At 53.6% G+C, this 16,668-nt stretch overlaps 3 protein-coding genes across 3 annotated transcripts; 2 read left to right on the top strand and 1 right to left on the bottom strand.

Moving 5' to 3' along the window:
• Window positions 1–9,071: 9,071 nt before the first annotated feature.
• Window positions 9,072–9,746, top strand: J4E93_004700 (uncharacterized protein; the record flags this gene model as incomplete). The annotated part of the gene is made up of 1 exon (XM_049342627.1): window positions 9,072–9,746. The coding sequence occupies one exon, from the start codon at window positions 9,072–9,074 to the stop codon at window positions 9,744–9,746; it is 675 nt and encodes a 224-aa protein (XP_049200779.1).
• A 430-nt stretch (window positions 9,747–10,176) lies between these two features.
• Window positions 10,177–11,024, top strand: J4E93_004699 (uncharacterized protein; the record flags this gene model as incomplete). Its single annotated transcript, XM_049342626.1, has 2 exons — window positions 10,177–10,314; window positions 10,371–11,024. The coding sequence occupies 2 exons, from the start codon at window positions 10,177–10,179 to the stop codon at window positions 11,022–11,024; spliced, it is 792 nt and encodes a 263-aa protein (XP_049200778.1).
• Window positions 11,025–12,991: 1,967 nt separating this feature from the next.
• J4E93_004698 (uncharacterized protein) lies at window positions 12,992–15,940 on the bottom strand (the record flags this gene model as incomplete). The annotated part of the gene is made up of 1 exon (XM_049342625.1): window positions 12,992–15,940. The coding sequence occupies one exon, from the start codon at window positions 15,938–15,940 to the stop codon at window positions 12,992–12,994; it is 2,949 nt and encodes a 982-aa protein (XP_049200777.1).
• Window positions 15,941–16,668: the final 728 nt, after the last annotated feature.

Here is a 16,668-nt window from a genome sequence, read left to right as displayed (position 1 = left end):
TGTTCGAGAAGCAAACATACTGGCGTGCCTTCGCACTGTGTCAACGCGACTTGCTGAGGAAGACCCCTCTGCTTACCAAGCTCAACATAATCTCCAGTATGTACATTTACAAGCGTTTTCATCGTGAGCGAGACAGGCGTCATGTCATCCGCACAGATACCAACGATCAGAGACATGCGAAAAGGCCACATGACATTGGGGCTTTTGCTTATACAACGATCAACGTTTGATTTACTAACTACAATACACCAAGAGGTTCACTCAGAATCACTCTCCCTGACACCCTAAGTTACCATCCGTTCCAAATCCCACTCTTTGACTTCTTGCTGAGTTGGCCAATATAGCGGTACACCCCAATTAGCTTGTATGGAGGTGAATCTTCCCAGAATTAGAGGTAGGTGAATGAAACGAGGAGCATTGTGTTCCACCGAGCTCGCAATCCGCTGCCACGCTAGTCCGTGTCCCTTGAGTGATTCAACATCTTTCACAAACGATGGGCACCTACAAGCGTAGATACCCAGATATGCGTGTACCAGCTCGTGAAGAAGGGTGCTTAGGTGTGACATGGTTCGGGCAGATAGGTTTCCGTGGGGCGAAGCATCCATGTAGTTGAAAGCCGACATTTCAATTTTGGGGTGCACATCGCATGTGTAACGGCCAAAATAATCGTCGTTGCGGGTTTTCCATTCGAAGTCAAGCTCCATCTGATAGTCGCGGAAGAAGATTGCTGACAAGAGCTTTATTAGATACTTCATCTGGTCCTTGGAGACGCTTCTTGGATCAGACCACCCCAGTCTTCGCAGTAGAGAGCCCGTTGCTCTGTCCTCTAGCAGTCTTTTGAAGGATGACATCGCATCTAGCTGCTCGTCATTGGCAAACTCAGGTCCCTCTGACATGATAGCTTTAACTTCGTCGGAAAGTCGGAGGGCATGATGGCTGGTCTCTCGCAGTGGGTCGCGCTCACGTGTTTGGTTTCCCAGCTTGTTGGTGTACTTTACAGCGCCGATGGCTTTGTCACAGGGATTGCGGCATTTCTCATTGTTTATACAGGCCCCGAGCCGCTGTAGACGGGTTTTGTTGTGACGATCGATGATCATGTCGATGTATTCCCGTGGCGTCTTCGGATATTCAACGTCGAGAGAAGTTATAGACATGTTGTATGCATCGCAAAGCTGTCTACACATGATGAATTGGTTGTATGTCTTTTACAGAGATTGGCTGAGTGGGTTGTTATTGCTTAAGCTACTTGCTTGCGATGACATCGCATTGTAGCTATATACGCACTGGGCCGTAAAGTCTCACACTATTTGGGACGTTCAAAAGCTCGACCACCGCACATCGTATCCGATCGAGACATTGGCTTAATTACTACGATGATGTGAATCCGTCCGAAACACATGATTCGAAACCCTGAGAGTTTTCCTCTCAAGAGTTTCATAGCTGGAAAGGTCTAGAGCCGCGTACCGCAGAAGTCGTGAACAACAAGCCATAATCACAAAGAAACAGGCAAACAGGTCTTGAGATATGAAGTGAGATCTCTCTGCGCCTTGTTCAGCCTCTACCCATCACAGGATACTTTACTATGGCTTCAAATGGACAGAACAACACTCATCCACCCATAGAACCTCTAAAAGAACCCAGAGCAGTCTTCTACGACCGCCTCCTAGCCCGAACCTTCGTCAAAGATTGCCTCTGCGAGGATTGCGCAAGAGACCATTACTTAAACTACCCCTACTCTTGCTACCTCAATCATCCCCCAAACGAGATCCCCATCCTACCCCTCCAGCGGCCCACCATCATCTACAACTCCCGAATGAGATCGGGACGATACGAAGCCCTCCAACTAGTCCGCAGCTCCATCCAGTACTTCAGCAGACCAAAAAAGGAATTCGATATCGGGCAAATCCGATCTGCATCGGAGATACAGAAATGGCTCTACCACCAAGATCTAATCGCGAGGCTTGGATCGCATGATACACGTGGCACTCTGACCGTCGATGATATGAAAGCACTGATTAAGCATTTGCTATGTCTGTTCTTCTTCGGCGCAGCAATCCCGTTCGATTTCGCCTGGCACAGCCATTACCTGGAAACGAATGTCAACTCGCTCGGTGTCACCGTGACAGAAAATCGTAACGGCGACGACGTCCAATGTATTGCCATGCATCCTACAAAAGTCATAATGAGCGGGAGTCCCGATCGCGACTTTACCAGAGCCCTGGCGATACAGCGGCTTTCTACGTTAATGCATGAGCTTATACATGCTGTGATTCTAGCACTGTGTTGTAGGGCTTGCCGTGCTGCGGGTGATAACCTGGCAATCCATGGGAGGGCGTGGCAGAGGTTGGCGCTGGGTGTTGAGGCGGAGTTCGCGAAGTTGTTTGGGTTGAGCCTCGACTTGGGCAGGCTGGATGGGGTCTTCCATGATATGAAGAATGCTGGGGCGAGGTTCCACTATCCGAGTAGACATGATTTGGAGGTCTTTGGGTTTGTGGAACCGCGTAGGGTGGAAACGGGTATGCCGGGCGGTGGATGATGTGGGTAGCCTCGGTAACGTAATGCAGATAGGCTCCAGAACTCGATGAATGCTGCGACCTGAACGTAGAAGGATATCATTACAAAAGCCATACCAGCCGTCTAAAACTCCGTTTCGTAAATGCTGCGCCAACCCAATGCAAGACTATCTACCCATCCACATATCTATCAACAGCACCCTTTCTCCCCACCACCACCACCACCCATCCCCCAAACCTCCAAATCATGCACACTTGGCAGTCCACCACCCTCACACTCGCTCAACGCACTCTGCCACCTCCCCAAATCCACATTCCCACCCACCACAACCGCCGCAACCTGCTCCACCTTCCTCGCCAACACCTGCCACGCCCTCCCATGTCCCCTCTCACCTATACAAGCCGCCCACATGGGACAACTCCGACACGTATACGCCTTCAAAAACGCATGAATCATTTCATGCAGGAGTGTGCCCAGCCTTGACTTCATCCTCGCTTGCTGCGTCTGCGTCGGTGTATCCAACGGCCTGTATCCACGATACAGCATAGGATGCAGAAGAACCTGCGTGCCTACAACAGGGTTGTAGAAACTCTTTCCGAAACAATCGCTTTGGCGCGAGTCTAGATAGCTGAATCCGGCGCTTAGCAGGTCGTTGTGCGAAGGTACGTTTCCGGCGAAGAAAACGCGGTTTAGATGCGCGAAGAGCGTTGTTACTTGGCGTGCGGAGAGTGTGGAGCGTAGGTCGTGCGATGTGAGATGCGGGTACCAGTATGAGAGTAGACTGCGCAGGTGGAGGACCGAGGGCGTGGGGCGCGCGGACGGGTGCAGGTATGTTGCGTCGAGCCAGGATATGTGGTGGCGGACTAGGGACATGGACTCGTAGGTTCCGTGGAAGCGGAGAGTTAGGGAGGGCGCTGGGCTGGTGGGTTTGGGCACCTTTTCGGAGGAGAAGGAGGGGGTTTTGCGGTGGTGGTTTTTGGAAGTGTGTTTGTTGCGACGGTCGCGAAGGGCGCCATGGGAGGCCAAGGTGGAGATTTTGTAGAGTTTCGGCGCGCATTCGTCGCAGGTGCAGGGGAGGTCTGCTTCTTGCACGTGGGCTTGGAGTTCGGCGAGGGATTTCGGCGGCGTCGCTGATATGGGAGCGTAGTCATCGGTGTGGGATCTCGCTGGGGTGCGGCCTAGGATGCGGTCTTCGATGAAGGACAGTTTTGGGTCCAGAGCGAAGAGCGGTTCGAGGAAGGGAAGGAGGTTGTGCCATCTTGATGCGCCGTGGCATGTTTTCCCTTCTTCTAGCTGGTCACCGAGTCGTCGGGCGTCGTTCTGATTCCTCTGATGTTTTGTTCCATCGCCAAGAATGAACTTTGCGATGCGCCGGATAGGATGGATTCGTCTTCTCTTCTTCTCCGACTTCTTTGTCTTCTTTGCAAGATTACTTGCATTGTGCGTTTCCAGAACTGGCGGATTCCCCATGGGACAGACGTATTATTAATGAGCTAATGTACAGGGCTATAAATTCGACATGATTGAAGGAGAACAAAAGAGTAACTCAGATCCGAGATTCGGCCCATTGGAAAGACGTGACAGCCGTTTTGGGGACATGGTGCTCTAACCGAACAGTGAGGCGGTAAGGGTGGTAAGATTGAAGGATTCGGATGCACAACAGGGGTGGGCTATCTGTCGCGATTGCGAGGCATGCCGCGCACAGACGGTTAGGGTCGTCTGAGGATCGGGACGAGGGTTCGTTATGGCAGGTGATGCCGATACGATGCCAGGCAGGTTTGGAGAACTGCAATCCAAGACATGATGGACACTTGTCCTGCAAGAACAGGTATGTCGAGGCTATGTTTGGGGCCGCAGGTCAAAGCCAGTACGCGCGTTTCGTGTGTGAAAACGGGCATCTCGGTAATCTTGCCCTGGGTTGCGACGAAAGTTGCACAAAGACAACGGTCCGATGTTGGTGTGTGGCTCATTTCTCGCACGCCACGTGGCGCAGTGTGGAGTGTGCATGACAGGCGTTATCAGGGTCCTTTCTAGGTTCCGCTTCCGCTTATCCGACCCCTGCCCTGTGAAACGTTGCGCACGTGCACCCGGGCGTGCGTCAACTCTTTCTTCGAGTCAGCCGAATGACGCTTCTTCAGGGTTATATCCGGTTTCTTTTGCGTCGTCTTCTGGTGTCAGAGGCTCTTCTTGTTGTCGTTGCTGTCGTCACACTGCTGCGTGCTGAGGTTGAGGTTGTGGCACCGATCGTTGTTGTGCGGGCGGGGCTGGCGATGACGCACGCTGTGGTCTGCTGTGCAGTGGTCTTGGGATCGAGGTGTACGTCCGCGCCGGTAGGCCGGTTATTCTGGCACCAAACGAGATCTAATCACCTGACACATCCTGACTGTACTAGGGTGAAGTAGTATAGGCTTCTTAAATGCCATGTGTCCAACAACAGTATCAGCGAGGTTGAACTCGTCCCAATCCAAACGTCCTCTTGACTTTATGCCAAGACTCTCTTCATCGTGAATGAGGCTGAAGCATCGACCCAAATCCAGTCGTATTCCCAACAAATTCGAGCTGACAAGCTCTAATTCTAGGGCTAATTGCTGCCAGGCCGCGCCATGACTGACCTTGCTACCGCATGCCGCACCGATATGTCTGAAGAAGAAAGCGTGGCAGAGCTCATGCATGAGCGTACCAAGGCGACATTGCCTTCGTTTGTCAAAGACTTTTGGAAGAACCCTATGGTTCAGCGGGTTGATGATGTTAGGATCCAGTTCGATCCTGCAGCCGTAGCTTTTGGGTCTTGTCACCCCAAAAATCTTCCCTTTGTTTTCGTCTAGATCGTCTACCCAGCCAAACTGAACTTGGAATGAGGATGAATGAGGAATAAGTTCCGCGTCGAAGAATATCTCCGATAGGTCATTCAGAAGGCTTGTCATCTCCTCTTCAGATAGGGTCTTTCGCAGGTCTTCTGCGTTGAGACGCTCCTTCCAATTGCTGATCAAGTCATTAAGACGGCCTACCCTGGCGGCCATCTCTTCATTGGGTGTTCCAAAGTGTGTGCTGTGAAGCCAACGGATGTGCTCCTGAACGAATAGGGTGGGGTCCTTGCAACCGGAAGTGCGAGGCTCGAGAATAAGCGGTTCTGCCTCGCTAGACATATTTCGCGAGGGTTGGAGGGCTTCTTTTGGCGCATGTCGGTTACCACGTCGTATCTTGAACCACATCTTGCTGAATTTGGAGAGAGACATCGTACTTGGCTTCTGGCTCTTGTGAGAATATAATGTTAAGATGTAAAAATGCGAGAGTTGAAAATGTATTAATCCTTCCTTTGCAATTTTAAATTACTTTATCCAGTATTTCTGCTCTAGCGGAATGGATCTCGTTGCAGGTAACTCTGGTTGCTTTGCATCGATACCAGATACTTAGGGTTTGTATACCGCGCAAGCTGAGTATTTGCAATACAAGCGTGTGGTTTGGTGGAATCTGCTGCGACAACCATGGGACGCTCGCTTGGGTACCGAGTTCTTATCAAGTCTCTGTATCTTGCGAATCACGCACAAAGTGTCAGCGATATTGTTGCCATTGAAGCCTATCAGGAGGACTTTGGGTGTCAGCGAAATCTCTGCAAGATGGCCAAATCACCCCATGGAAGTGAAAGCTTGAACAGCTCTGCAGTCTACATCAAGATGAGTACGTACAAAGTAGGTAAACTAACGTTGATGTAGGCTCCATGGTGTTCAGTCGTCTCTTTGAATGAGGTGGAATTGGAATCGGAATCGTATCCTTGCGGTCGAGGATCATTTGAGCGGCCAATATATACGCTACGATGCGCGCATGAACGCTTGTGCTTGTACATTACATTCAAGGAGAGTACCATTGGACTTGCGCGCAGAAGACGACAATCGCAAACCTGTGCGCGCAAACCGTCCTCCCCTTGGATCGATAAGACCCCGCATAGTCAGGCAGGAGTCCATTCTAAGACGAGGCTGGATATGCGCGCAGTACTTTGATGTTGGTAGCTGATTCTAGATATGCGAGGGCTCCAATATCTCAGTGAGAGCAGGAAATAGCGCAAAGGCGGTCGCCCCGTCATTCTCTCGCTTTGAGCAGGTGATGTAGTTATAGGGAACACCAAGCACGCCATTGGAAGAGCTGGGCCATATATCAGTGCATACAGCGCCGACAAAGGCCCCGTATGCCGAAATCGAGAGGCGGTCCCCGACTATACGACGCTGAACTACGACGAGGCTCGTCTGCGACGATACAAGGCTGTATCTGTTAGCGAAAGCCCATCATGTCCTCCATATATTTGAGCCCACGGGATGAAGAAGCTGAGTAATGGGTTTCGTCAAATTTCTGTGGACAGAATGTAAGGTGAATGCGGACGGGATGTCCGACGTACATTACGCGCGAGCGTAGCATGCAATGAGACTTGGCGGCAGGGTCAGACGGTGCGGTGTGTATTCTGAGTACGTCCGTCAAAAGAAGTAGTGTCTTCAGCCCCCGCCGACTAGACATCGCGGGGAGTCCGAGAGAGCTGATGAGCGTGCGATGACATTCATCATTGGTGCATCCAAGACGCGCCTCTACGCATGCGTCTGAGCAAACCGATACCGCAAGCATATAGACCCCACGTCCTTGTCCTCATATGCACTGGAACCGTAGCTGTAGACCACTTGCGATGAGATTATTCAGCCCCCAGCTACGGTGTGCATCGGTGACGCCGACTCGATGCAGTGAGGTTTGAGGAGACAGTGTGGACTGATTCCCGTTTATCCCCGGGCAGATTACTGTGATCCTCATTGCGACAGCGGTTGATCAGACCTCCGCGATTCGTAAGTAGTTTGAGGCCGCTACAGCTGGTCGAGACAGCTGTTTGGTGGTTTCGAGAAGTAGGCGTTCGAGATCGACATGCTCATTTGCGACCCTGACTAGATGAGATAATGTCAAGCTCAGGGAGTGTCAGTAGTAAGCTGGGTTGACTTCAGCTCGGGCAGCGCGACTTGCCGTCGTCTTCAGTGATAGTGCGATAGCGATAGCGCGATAGAAACGAAGAAGGTCGCGAAGTATAGTAAGACAGAATTCTAGATCCGGTGTCCATGATTCGCTGCATTGAACGACGCAGGGACTGATACTAACGGGGAAGGCGGAGTGGATCCAAGATTCAGGAGCAGAGGGAGATTGGAGGTTACAGCTCAAACAGGTAGGCTCATTCCGGTGAAGGCCTAAAACGAGTTCCGCTGTTGGGTTGTTAGTCCAACGTTGACGAATCACAGACGTGTCGCCCCAGACCTTCGGGTACCTCAAACTGTGGCTTCATGCAAGAGTCAGCCACGTCTGACGGGAGAGCACCCTGATCCCCAATGGAACTATCAGGGGTCGCGGTCAGCATCCGGGGCGGATCCACACGGTGGCGAAGCCATCCATGAACGAAGGACCGAAATTAAAGAAAACTTCACATGTAACGTCGGAGCGGATGCTACCCAAGGCTTGTTAGCGTAGTGGACTCGACGGTTCGGAATATTGGATATAGGAAATAAGGAAAGGGAGGTTTGGATAGGAGAGAACAAGAGAAAAAGCCGCCGCGAGTTGCTAGGGGGGACGATGGGACGTGGCATCTCGCGGCGCGTGGTTTCACCAAACGTGTGGATGACCCAGTGTTCAAACTTCAGAGTTGCGTGCGTGGGATTTTGAAGGGTCATGTGTGATGTGCCGGGAGTTCCCTACAGCTTCAGCTGCTAAGCAGTGCCGATCCGTGTGATGGGGAACGCCAGCGGCGATAGTGAGCAGCTCTAGCGACACTGGGCGTGGGAATAAGGATAGCTCGCACTGCAGCTTGACGCTGGCAGTTTCCGGGACGTGGTTGAGATCCACCGTCTTGAACCGGCTTCTGAGGAGCTTCTGCCTCTCCTTCTGGATCGAGGACTAGACGCAGCAGACTGCGCACCTGTTGGCTTTGCTAGAAAACTCCGCAGCCAGTCGATGGGCGCCGATCGCTTCTCCAGATTCCGCATTGTCGGCATCGACGAATGAGAGGTGCCGCGGGCTTTTGGGCTGTGAGGGAGTCCTTGCAGGCTTCCAGAAGGCAGCCCTTGATCCTCGCGTCCAGCTGCCCTCACTCAGCCCTGACTGCTGCCGTCATGTAGTAAGCCGGGAGTGACGATGAAAGAGCGGCAGTTTGGGGGCGAATGACCGCCGCTGTCAATTTGCAGCAAATGCCATAGTGTCCGCATCGACATCTTCTGCGCGATAGGAGAGGAGTATCGTCAGGGAATAGAGATGAAGCATTGGGAGCTAGGCCGGGATTGCAATCCTACTCGAGTGGAGCGGTTGAGGAATGAGGAGTGCAGCGCCAACGGCAAGTGCCCAGTGGCTGCTAGCCAGAAGCATGGTAAACCTGGCCCCGGCGTCCTAGTCTCGCCTTAGTCCCACGCCCCCAAGCCGCGGAACGCCATGGGCAGCGCCTTATAGCATCCTTCGCCGCCGTCATTTGCGTCTCTAGCTCTCTGTCACGACGTTGATAACATACCTACCCCGGCCGTCCACTTCGTCCTCACAACAACATCACAATGGCCACCATGTTCCGCGACTTCTCCTTCGACCCGGCGCCGTCACCTGACTACTCCGCCTACGAAGCTGAGCGGGCAGCTATGAACGTCTCGCCCACGTCACAGGCGATGGACCCGCATTACGCGCCAAATCGCCCTCCCACTCCACCATGCACTATGGGCGACCTCGCCGTGCAACTCAACCAGCAAAGCCTTCGCATCGACACGACCGTCCGCTGCTATCCTGCTGGCCCTCTTACACCCGAAAGCGACGATGAGTGCGCGCCTTCCACCAAGCAAGAACAGCAGGCGCCACCCACCTACTCGCGCATCGCAGCTTCCGTTCTCAGGATGCAACGCCAACAGAGCTCGCGCCTGCAGTGCAGCTCATCGCACGCTCGCGATCTCTCCAAGCTGGTCAAGATGATCGAGGAGGAAAAGCAATGCACCGTCAGCGAGCCATCGTCGCGAACATCCTCCACCTCTTCATCATCAACATGCGCATCTGGCAGCTCTGGAGACGACGAGGGCGTCGATATGGACTACGATGTGTCTGCCTCAGGCATCGAGTCACTCGCCAGCATGCCAGTGTGGAAGGCCCACGAAAGGCGCGACAGCTGCGTCCGCGTCACCCGACCTGTACGCATGCGCAAGCGGTCCAAGGGCAACGGTGTATCGAAGAGGCGGTCCTCATAGTGCTATCAGTCGAATTTGGTTACATGCATAGCGAACGGCGTTTGGGGTGTCACTACGGGCGCATTATACCACTTGATCTTGCTGGAAACAAGGCAACATTGGACAGGGCCTGGAGATGTATTATTATATTACCATCGGGTGGAAGAGCTCCCTTAGGGTTGAGCCTGGCGTTTAGGGTGCGACAAGCTGAGCGCTGTCGTTACACCCACATACTATATAATCACAACCATCATCAACATGCAACCCACTCCCACTATGCTCTCTCATCGTGACTTATCCGCCTGACCCAGCGCAGCGTTCCTTTCCCGCGTTGCTGCATGTTCCGCGAACCTGAGCATTGGTAAATTGGTGACCCACATGGCTGTTGATCGTAAGTTTGTAAATTCGTGCCGCATCCGTCCCACCCACAGCCACAACCACAACACCCGCCATGTCTGCCCGCCGAGCGCTGGCACCGCGCTCCATCCACTTGCGCATCGTGCCACGTCCCGCCAATCTATCCGAGAGCCGCGAGATATTCCGCGTCCTCCAACGCTTCGGCGAAATCAGCACCTTCAAGTATCTTCGGGTACGTCTTCGCCAATACGTTTACTCATTCCAGACGGCTACTCACATCACGCACAGTACGAATACCAGAATCCCGCCGACAATGTCGCCCTTGCTATCTACCGCGATGAAGCCGCCGCTCAGAGCGCCCTCGACGCCTCACCCCTCCGCTTCGCTCTCGAGAAGCTCATAACCAGCGACACCGACGCCGACGCCCAAATCCAGGCCGCCGAAGAAGATGAAGACGACACGCCCATCCAGCAAACCCCACAGAAAGACGGCATCGATGAGATCCTCCGCCCCTCACAACTCCTGAACCGCACCTTACCCACCCCCACCGGCACCACCGGCACCTCCCCCGCCCCAACACCGCCATCCAAACCCCTCCCCTTCGACCCCCCACCGCACGCCTCCTCCCAAAAGAAATCCACAAAATGGTTCCAAGTAACCGTCGACCGCTCCCGCGCCGTACACCCCGATTTCATCGAACGCCAACCCTACTGGAAGCAATTCCACCCGATGAAGAGCATGGCACAGGTGGATTTGGAAAAGAGCGTGCCGCATGTGGGGCTGAGCGATGTAAGCAAGAGGCCGCCGAATGCATATCGTACGCCTGCAAGAGTTCTCAGGGTGATGAATGAGTACGTGGAGAAGAGGATGCCGAGTCTCAGGGGCATTGTGGAAGGCGGCGAGAATGAGAGGGGGTTTGAGGAGAGGAGGGGGAGGAGGTGAAAATGGATATAACAGCGCCGGTAGGGCGACGAACTGAAATGGTCGCGTTCCGGGTGACCCACACATACATGAAGATATGGTCCCAGCCGACAGCTTCGAAAAGACTGTCTACGCACAATCCCGCGAGACGGCTTGCGGCGAGCTCAGCGACGGGATTGACTGAAAGCACACTTCACGGCAGTGATAAAGCGTAGGAGACCCATAATCGGAATGAGGACACAACACATACCTACGCCTCACTCCTCAAGGAAAGCACATCGCGCTGGACCCTACATTCTCTCAGCCTCCAGCACATTCCCCATCGAAACGAAAGCGAACGAGCCAAAGCTCCGGCAAATTCTCATGCCAACCGCCGTTATGAGGACTCGATCGCTTTGACACACGCTCGAGCTCTCGACCATACTCCTGATTTAGATGTCATGGTTCCAGCCTCAAGTCGATCCTCGGTTGTTATACTATCTAGGTATCACGACCGCGGATCGATTTAAGGCTGGAACAATCTACAACGACGGGGATCTGTATTCTCAAGGGGTGCGCGTACTAGGCGTGTGGTCATCGTGTCTGACGCGCTCAGCGTTCTCCTTGATTGCCTCAGCCACCGTTTGGAGGAATCATCCAAACGGATGGCTTTTGAAACCTCATCACCATTCCGACAGATGAACTCCATCATGAATGCGCATAGCATGAGACGCGAGAGTGTACCCAACCGCTCCGCAGCCAGAAAACAACTCAGCGACTCCGACGCCCACGTCTAGCATGATGGTGGTCATACGGTACATGATTGATGTTATTACACTAGACTTATGAAGCATGTAGTAGTACTTCCAAACGAGTACTACAACATGCTTCATAAGCCTAGTGTAATCAACATCAATCATGTACCGTATTCACTTCATCCAGCACCCCGACGAGATACTTCCTCAAGCGTCGAACGCCTTGCCAACGCCCCCTCAAGGCTAGTCCTTCTGCTTCTTCGACAAATCCTTTACGGGCCGTTCGAAGGACTTCACGAAGGCGTCGGATATGGTATAGCGAGAGTGTAATAAGCAATGTGGCTGGTCAAATCGTTCTTTCGAAACTGGTAGCCCTACTGGGGACTGTGAGGCGGGCAGACACGGGGACAAACGGGACCCAACACGATCAAACCCTGCGTAAACAGCTTTACAACTGATCCCCATCACGCCCCAGTCACATGATCCACTTGTTTTTCACATCGTGCACGTGTGCGAAGTGGAACGAGTGGATCATGTGACTGAGGCATATTGATGATCAGTCGTAGGAATAGTTTGAATGGCGGTTTCATCAGACTAGCTGTGTGTTAGAGCGCGATTGAACAGTATGGCACTAGCGTATGGGATCAGCGAGGTTTGGATTTTGTGATTTGCATCCCATCGGGAGCCTTACAGAGACTTCGGAGGGATGCAAGTTGCAAACTTTGAACAGCGCTGACCCCATATGTTGGTGTGTACAGGGAGATGGGGTGGTATCGAGCGATGAGCTTTCGGAGTAACGTTTTGGTGGTTGTGGGGATGTGGATTTGATGCCAGATCTCCTATACGCTCGCACCAAGCTATAGAATCGTTTTCTGCGTTGTATAGTTTGGAGGTATCACATGGCTTGCGTGGTTTGCTAGCTGACACACTAAATGCGGAGCAGACGCGAATGCATTGCGGTTGGTTGTGGAGATCGAAGACTTGGTTGCTTGTTAACATCACCACGTATTATTAAACGTACACTCTTGTAGACCTACATCAACTAGAAAATCTCCCCCACAGAACCGCACCTCAGACATGAGATAATCAGGCGCCTCATACATACATGACGAACCGAAAAAATCAGGGGTATAACCTCCACAAACTCCATTACCATGCCACGCTTGAAACACCGCTTTTGTTTTCTTCATTCCATGACCAAAGACATACATGCGTAATAGAACAAGAAAATATACGAGCCATCAGATGATATCATCAATCACTAAGATCGATAATCTCAACCTCAGCCGGAACCGACCGTCTCGCAGCAACAGGTTCAGGCGTGGCACTAGAAACACCCTCTCTGACTTCAGCTTTACGGATCCACTTCCCGTCCTGGCGAACGATAATCTGGCGCGTGTTTGCCAGTCCACGGTTCTCGAGTTGCTTCTTGACTTCCTCCATGAAGCCGTCCACGAAGAGCATCTGGGGCCTCGCGTCAGATTTACAGATAGGGCATTTCCATTGATCGGCTACGGATGCGTCGCCCTTGCGCGGCCGAGATTGGAGGAACGTTTCTAGGTCGAAGCAATCGTTGTGCGGACAGGCTTTGCTGCGGACGGGGATGTCGCACATTTTGGCCTGGCTGAAAGGGTCGAAGAGGCCGATGGTGAGGGTGCTTTCGACGACGCTGATTTCGTCGTCGTCGACGGCGGAGAGCTTGTTTTTTATGCCTTGTAGGACTTTGTCTGCGGGGACGCGACTCTGGTTTAGACAGTGTTTTACGATGGACTCGTGGGATGAGACGACCATGGCCTCGATGGCGAGCATGTAGTTGAGATGAGTTTTCTCGCCGGACCGAGCCATTACTGCAATCTCCAAAACGTTCTCGCCTTCTTTCAGCAGGCCCGTGAGGTCGATAGGCAAATCTTTTCCATAGTGAATCTTCTTCCGCGGTTCGAGAGGAGTGTCGTTGAGCGTGTAATACGAGTGAGGTATCCAAGACGTATCTGCGACAGCCCAGCGCTCCTCTGTCCACTCAGGCTCCGGCCATTTGACACAACGCAGACGAGCAAACTTCGTGGTCTCGTTGATGTTCACAGTACCAGGTCCACCCATTTGATCTGGAATAGTCTTTCCAATCCTCTCCATATCATAAGCTGTCAGAGTGATTGTCCATTTCTCAATGGCACGGCCTGGCGAGGACAACCGCGTTGGGGGTTTGAGGAAGTTCTGACAAAATGTGTACAGCGGCGAGGATTTGGATTGCGCACGAAGAACTGGACTTCTAAGATGAGCTTGGTGTAACCCAAAGCGTGCTGGATTGGGTACACGCTGTTGTGGTTGTTGCCAGCCAGCAGCAGGAAGCAAGGGCCCCCCACGTGGAGCCGGTGGCACCCCTGTAGATTGGGCAGGGCGTGTGGGAGGACGACCAGGCCCACGCGACTGCTGTATAGCAGCTTGTGCAGAACCGTGGTCAACCGATCTAGTCGTGCGCGGTGGCATTTGTTGGGGATGATTGAGAGGCGGAACGGCGGGCGAGCTGGTTTGTACTCGTTGTGGTTGGGGCTGGGCTTGTACTTGCTGCGGTTGCGATGGAGGGGCCTGGTGGGTCTGTACCTGTTGCTGAGGTTGGGGAGCGCCGTACGTGTGATCAGCCAATGAGGCGCCTTTCTTGCGAAGGTTAGCCTCGAATGTCTCGACTAGCTCTCTCAACTTAGAGCCCCAAACTCGATCCTCGTCGTTTTTCTCGTTTTGGCTCTGTTCAGGCGTCGCTGAAGCTGAGTAAGCATTTCGTGTGTAGTGGTAGCTCTGATTCTGCTCGAAGACTCCAACTATGTCTTTCTCGAACTTTGCAAGCAAGCGGTTGACATTAGGATTCGAGATTACCGCGCGGCAAATACACCGCAGGAAAGCGGTGAAAAGTAGACGCTGGAAAGTTAGAGAAGGAATGCGGAGTTCGATAGCAAGTTCTCGAGCGAGGGGCGGGCATCGACGATGCTCACATGTCGACTTCAGTTGGTTGTAGTTGGGCGAATTGTCGACAAACTGTTTGAACAGCTGTGCTTGGTACTCGAAGGTGGCCGGCCACATGGCTGCAATCTGCTGCATCGGGTATGGAAAATGGGAGAAGAAGTGAAGATAATTAGGCGACAGTATGTGGTTCGCGTCAAGAACATCCTGCATAATCCTCTGCGCTTGTTGTAAACCTGGCAACGACTTCAACCCCGGCGGTAGCATGTGAGGGGCGTGGGTCATCAGGCAGTAACATTGATGCATAGTAAGATAGGGCCAGTCTGACAACTCAATAGCACTCTGTAGCACGAGAAAGCGTTTCCTGTCCTGAGACTGAGGCGATATTGGGGGTGCTGCTGCCTGGAACTGCATTAAGATCTGCAGACAGTCTTTCTTCGTATACCAGCCCTGGCTCATGAAATCAGGGGCCAAAGGAGTTGTAGGCGTGTTATCAGGCTGTACCGAGCGAGATACAGGGCGGGATATTGGTTCTTGCGAGACTGCTTGCGGCGCCCCATAGGGCGAGTATGGCTGAGGAGGTGTTCTGCTGAGGCGTGGATCTTGGAACTGCATGCCCTGGGGCAGTTGTGGCGATGCCATCATGCCGAGCTGCGGGCTCCGACTAACGGTGTGACCCATGATCTGTGAGTATTGGCCGGACGGTCGACGCGGAAGGTCCGGCTGAGGATTCGTCGGGTTTGCTACCGGCCCTGCATAAGCCTCGCTGCGTCTCCGCTTGTCCATCTGTTGAGCATATGCTTCGTGGGGTCTTTTTGGGAGAGTGATCTCGTGTGGTGCTGGGGGCGGACAGCGCGATGTCTCCTCGCTTGGCGTGGGCGACGGAAGCACGCGGGCGACCGATGGCCCGTGGCTGGCGCTGTTCTGGTGGGCGACGACATTGGGGAGCTGGGGGGACGTCGAGTTGGAGAGTGGCTGCGGCTCGGTCTCGACGGTAGGGCGCGTGATCAGGCTCTCTGCGGAGGCGTGTGTGGAGGAGGGAACGGTGAATGTGGGCTGCTTGCGAGGCCTTCCGCGACCGCGCACGGTGAAGGGTAGTGGGTTTGTTGTGAGTTCGGCAGGAACGATGGGCGGGTCGGCAGGCGCGCTGGAGGGCAGCGGCGTCATCCAGCTCTTCTGTCGCCCCCCAAGGTTGCCCAGCGCATAGTTGAGCGTCTGGGCTGTCGCATCGTCTGGCACTACTGGGGTCATGGCGTGGCCCCAGGTGTTGTACATGCCGCTTTGTTATGTTGTGTATATTCGCTTGAGGGTACGCGCTGGTCGCCTTCGAGTGCTGGACATGGGCGAGTTGGAATGTGGGGAGTGCATGTCGCGCAGGGAGATTGTGAGCGACTCAGTGCATGGTAGGCGCGCCGGGTCGTGGGTGCCGAATGCGGATGTGGAGGGAGAAGGAGTTTTCGCTGTCCAGGCTGCCGCGAGACACGTGAGAGAAGGCGCGACGGGTGAGGTGAACGTCAACTTCGCGATGACAGTAGGCCCTCACGACACCCGATGGCAGGGCGCACGGACAGCGATGTTTCGCGAACATGCCAGGTCGCTTTGGGCCAAGGCCATGGACGCCGCCGGGGCTCTGGACGGTGGACGGCAAATAGTCAGCGGCCAAGTCAGAACCGCTCCAGGGCTGCCCGCTGCCGTACAAACCCACTTTGCCAATAGGCGCAGCGCCTAGTCGAGATTTGCTTTGGAGCGCCCGGTGCGTCCGTGGTTTTGCCAGCCGACGTAATTCATATCGCATGCAGGCTAGGTCGCCTACTGCTTCCAAGGATGCACATCGCTAGCTTCATGCCTCTCTGTCCCACCACCCAAGTATAGACACGACACCCCCGGCAGCCGCACGACGACGGGATCAAGCAATATACCTCCCCCCTCGCTCCAAACAACATCGCCACTCTGTTTCATTGCGCACCTGTCAGGCTGTT

Source organism: Alternaria ventricosa (genome assembly GCF_023758065.1).
Source record: "Alternaria ventricosa strain BMP 2768 chromosome Unknown scaffold_6, whole genome shotgun sequence".
NCBI lineage: Eukaryota > Fungi > Ascomycota > Dothideomycetes > Pleosporales > Pleosporaceae > Alternaria > Alternaria ventricosa.
Note: the sequence above shows the minus strand (reverse complement) of the source record. Positions and strands in the feature narration are given on the sequence as shown.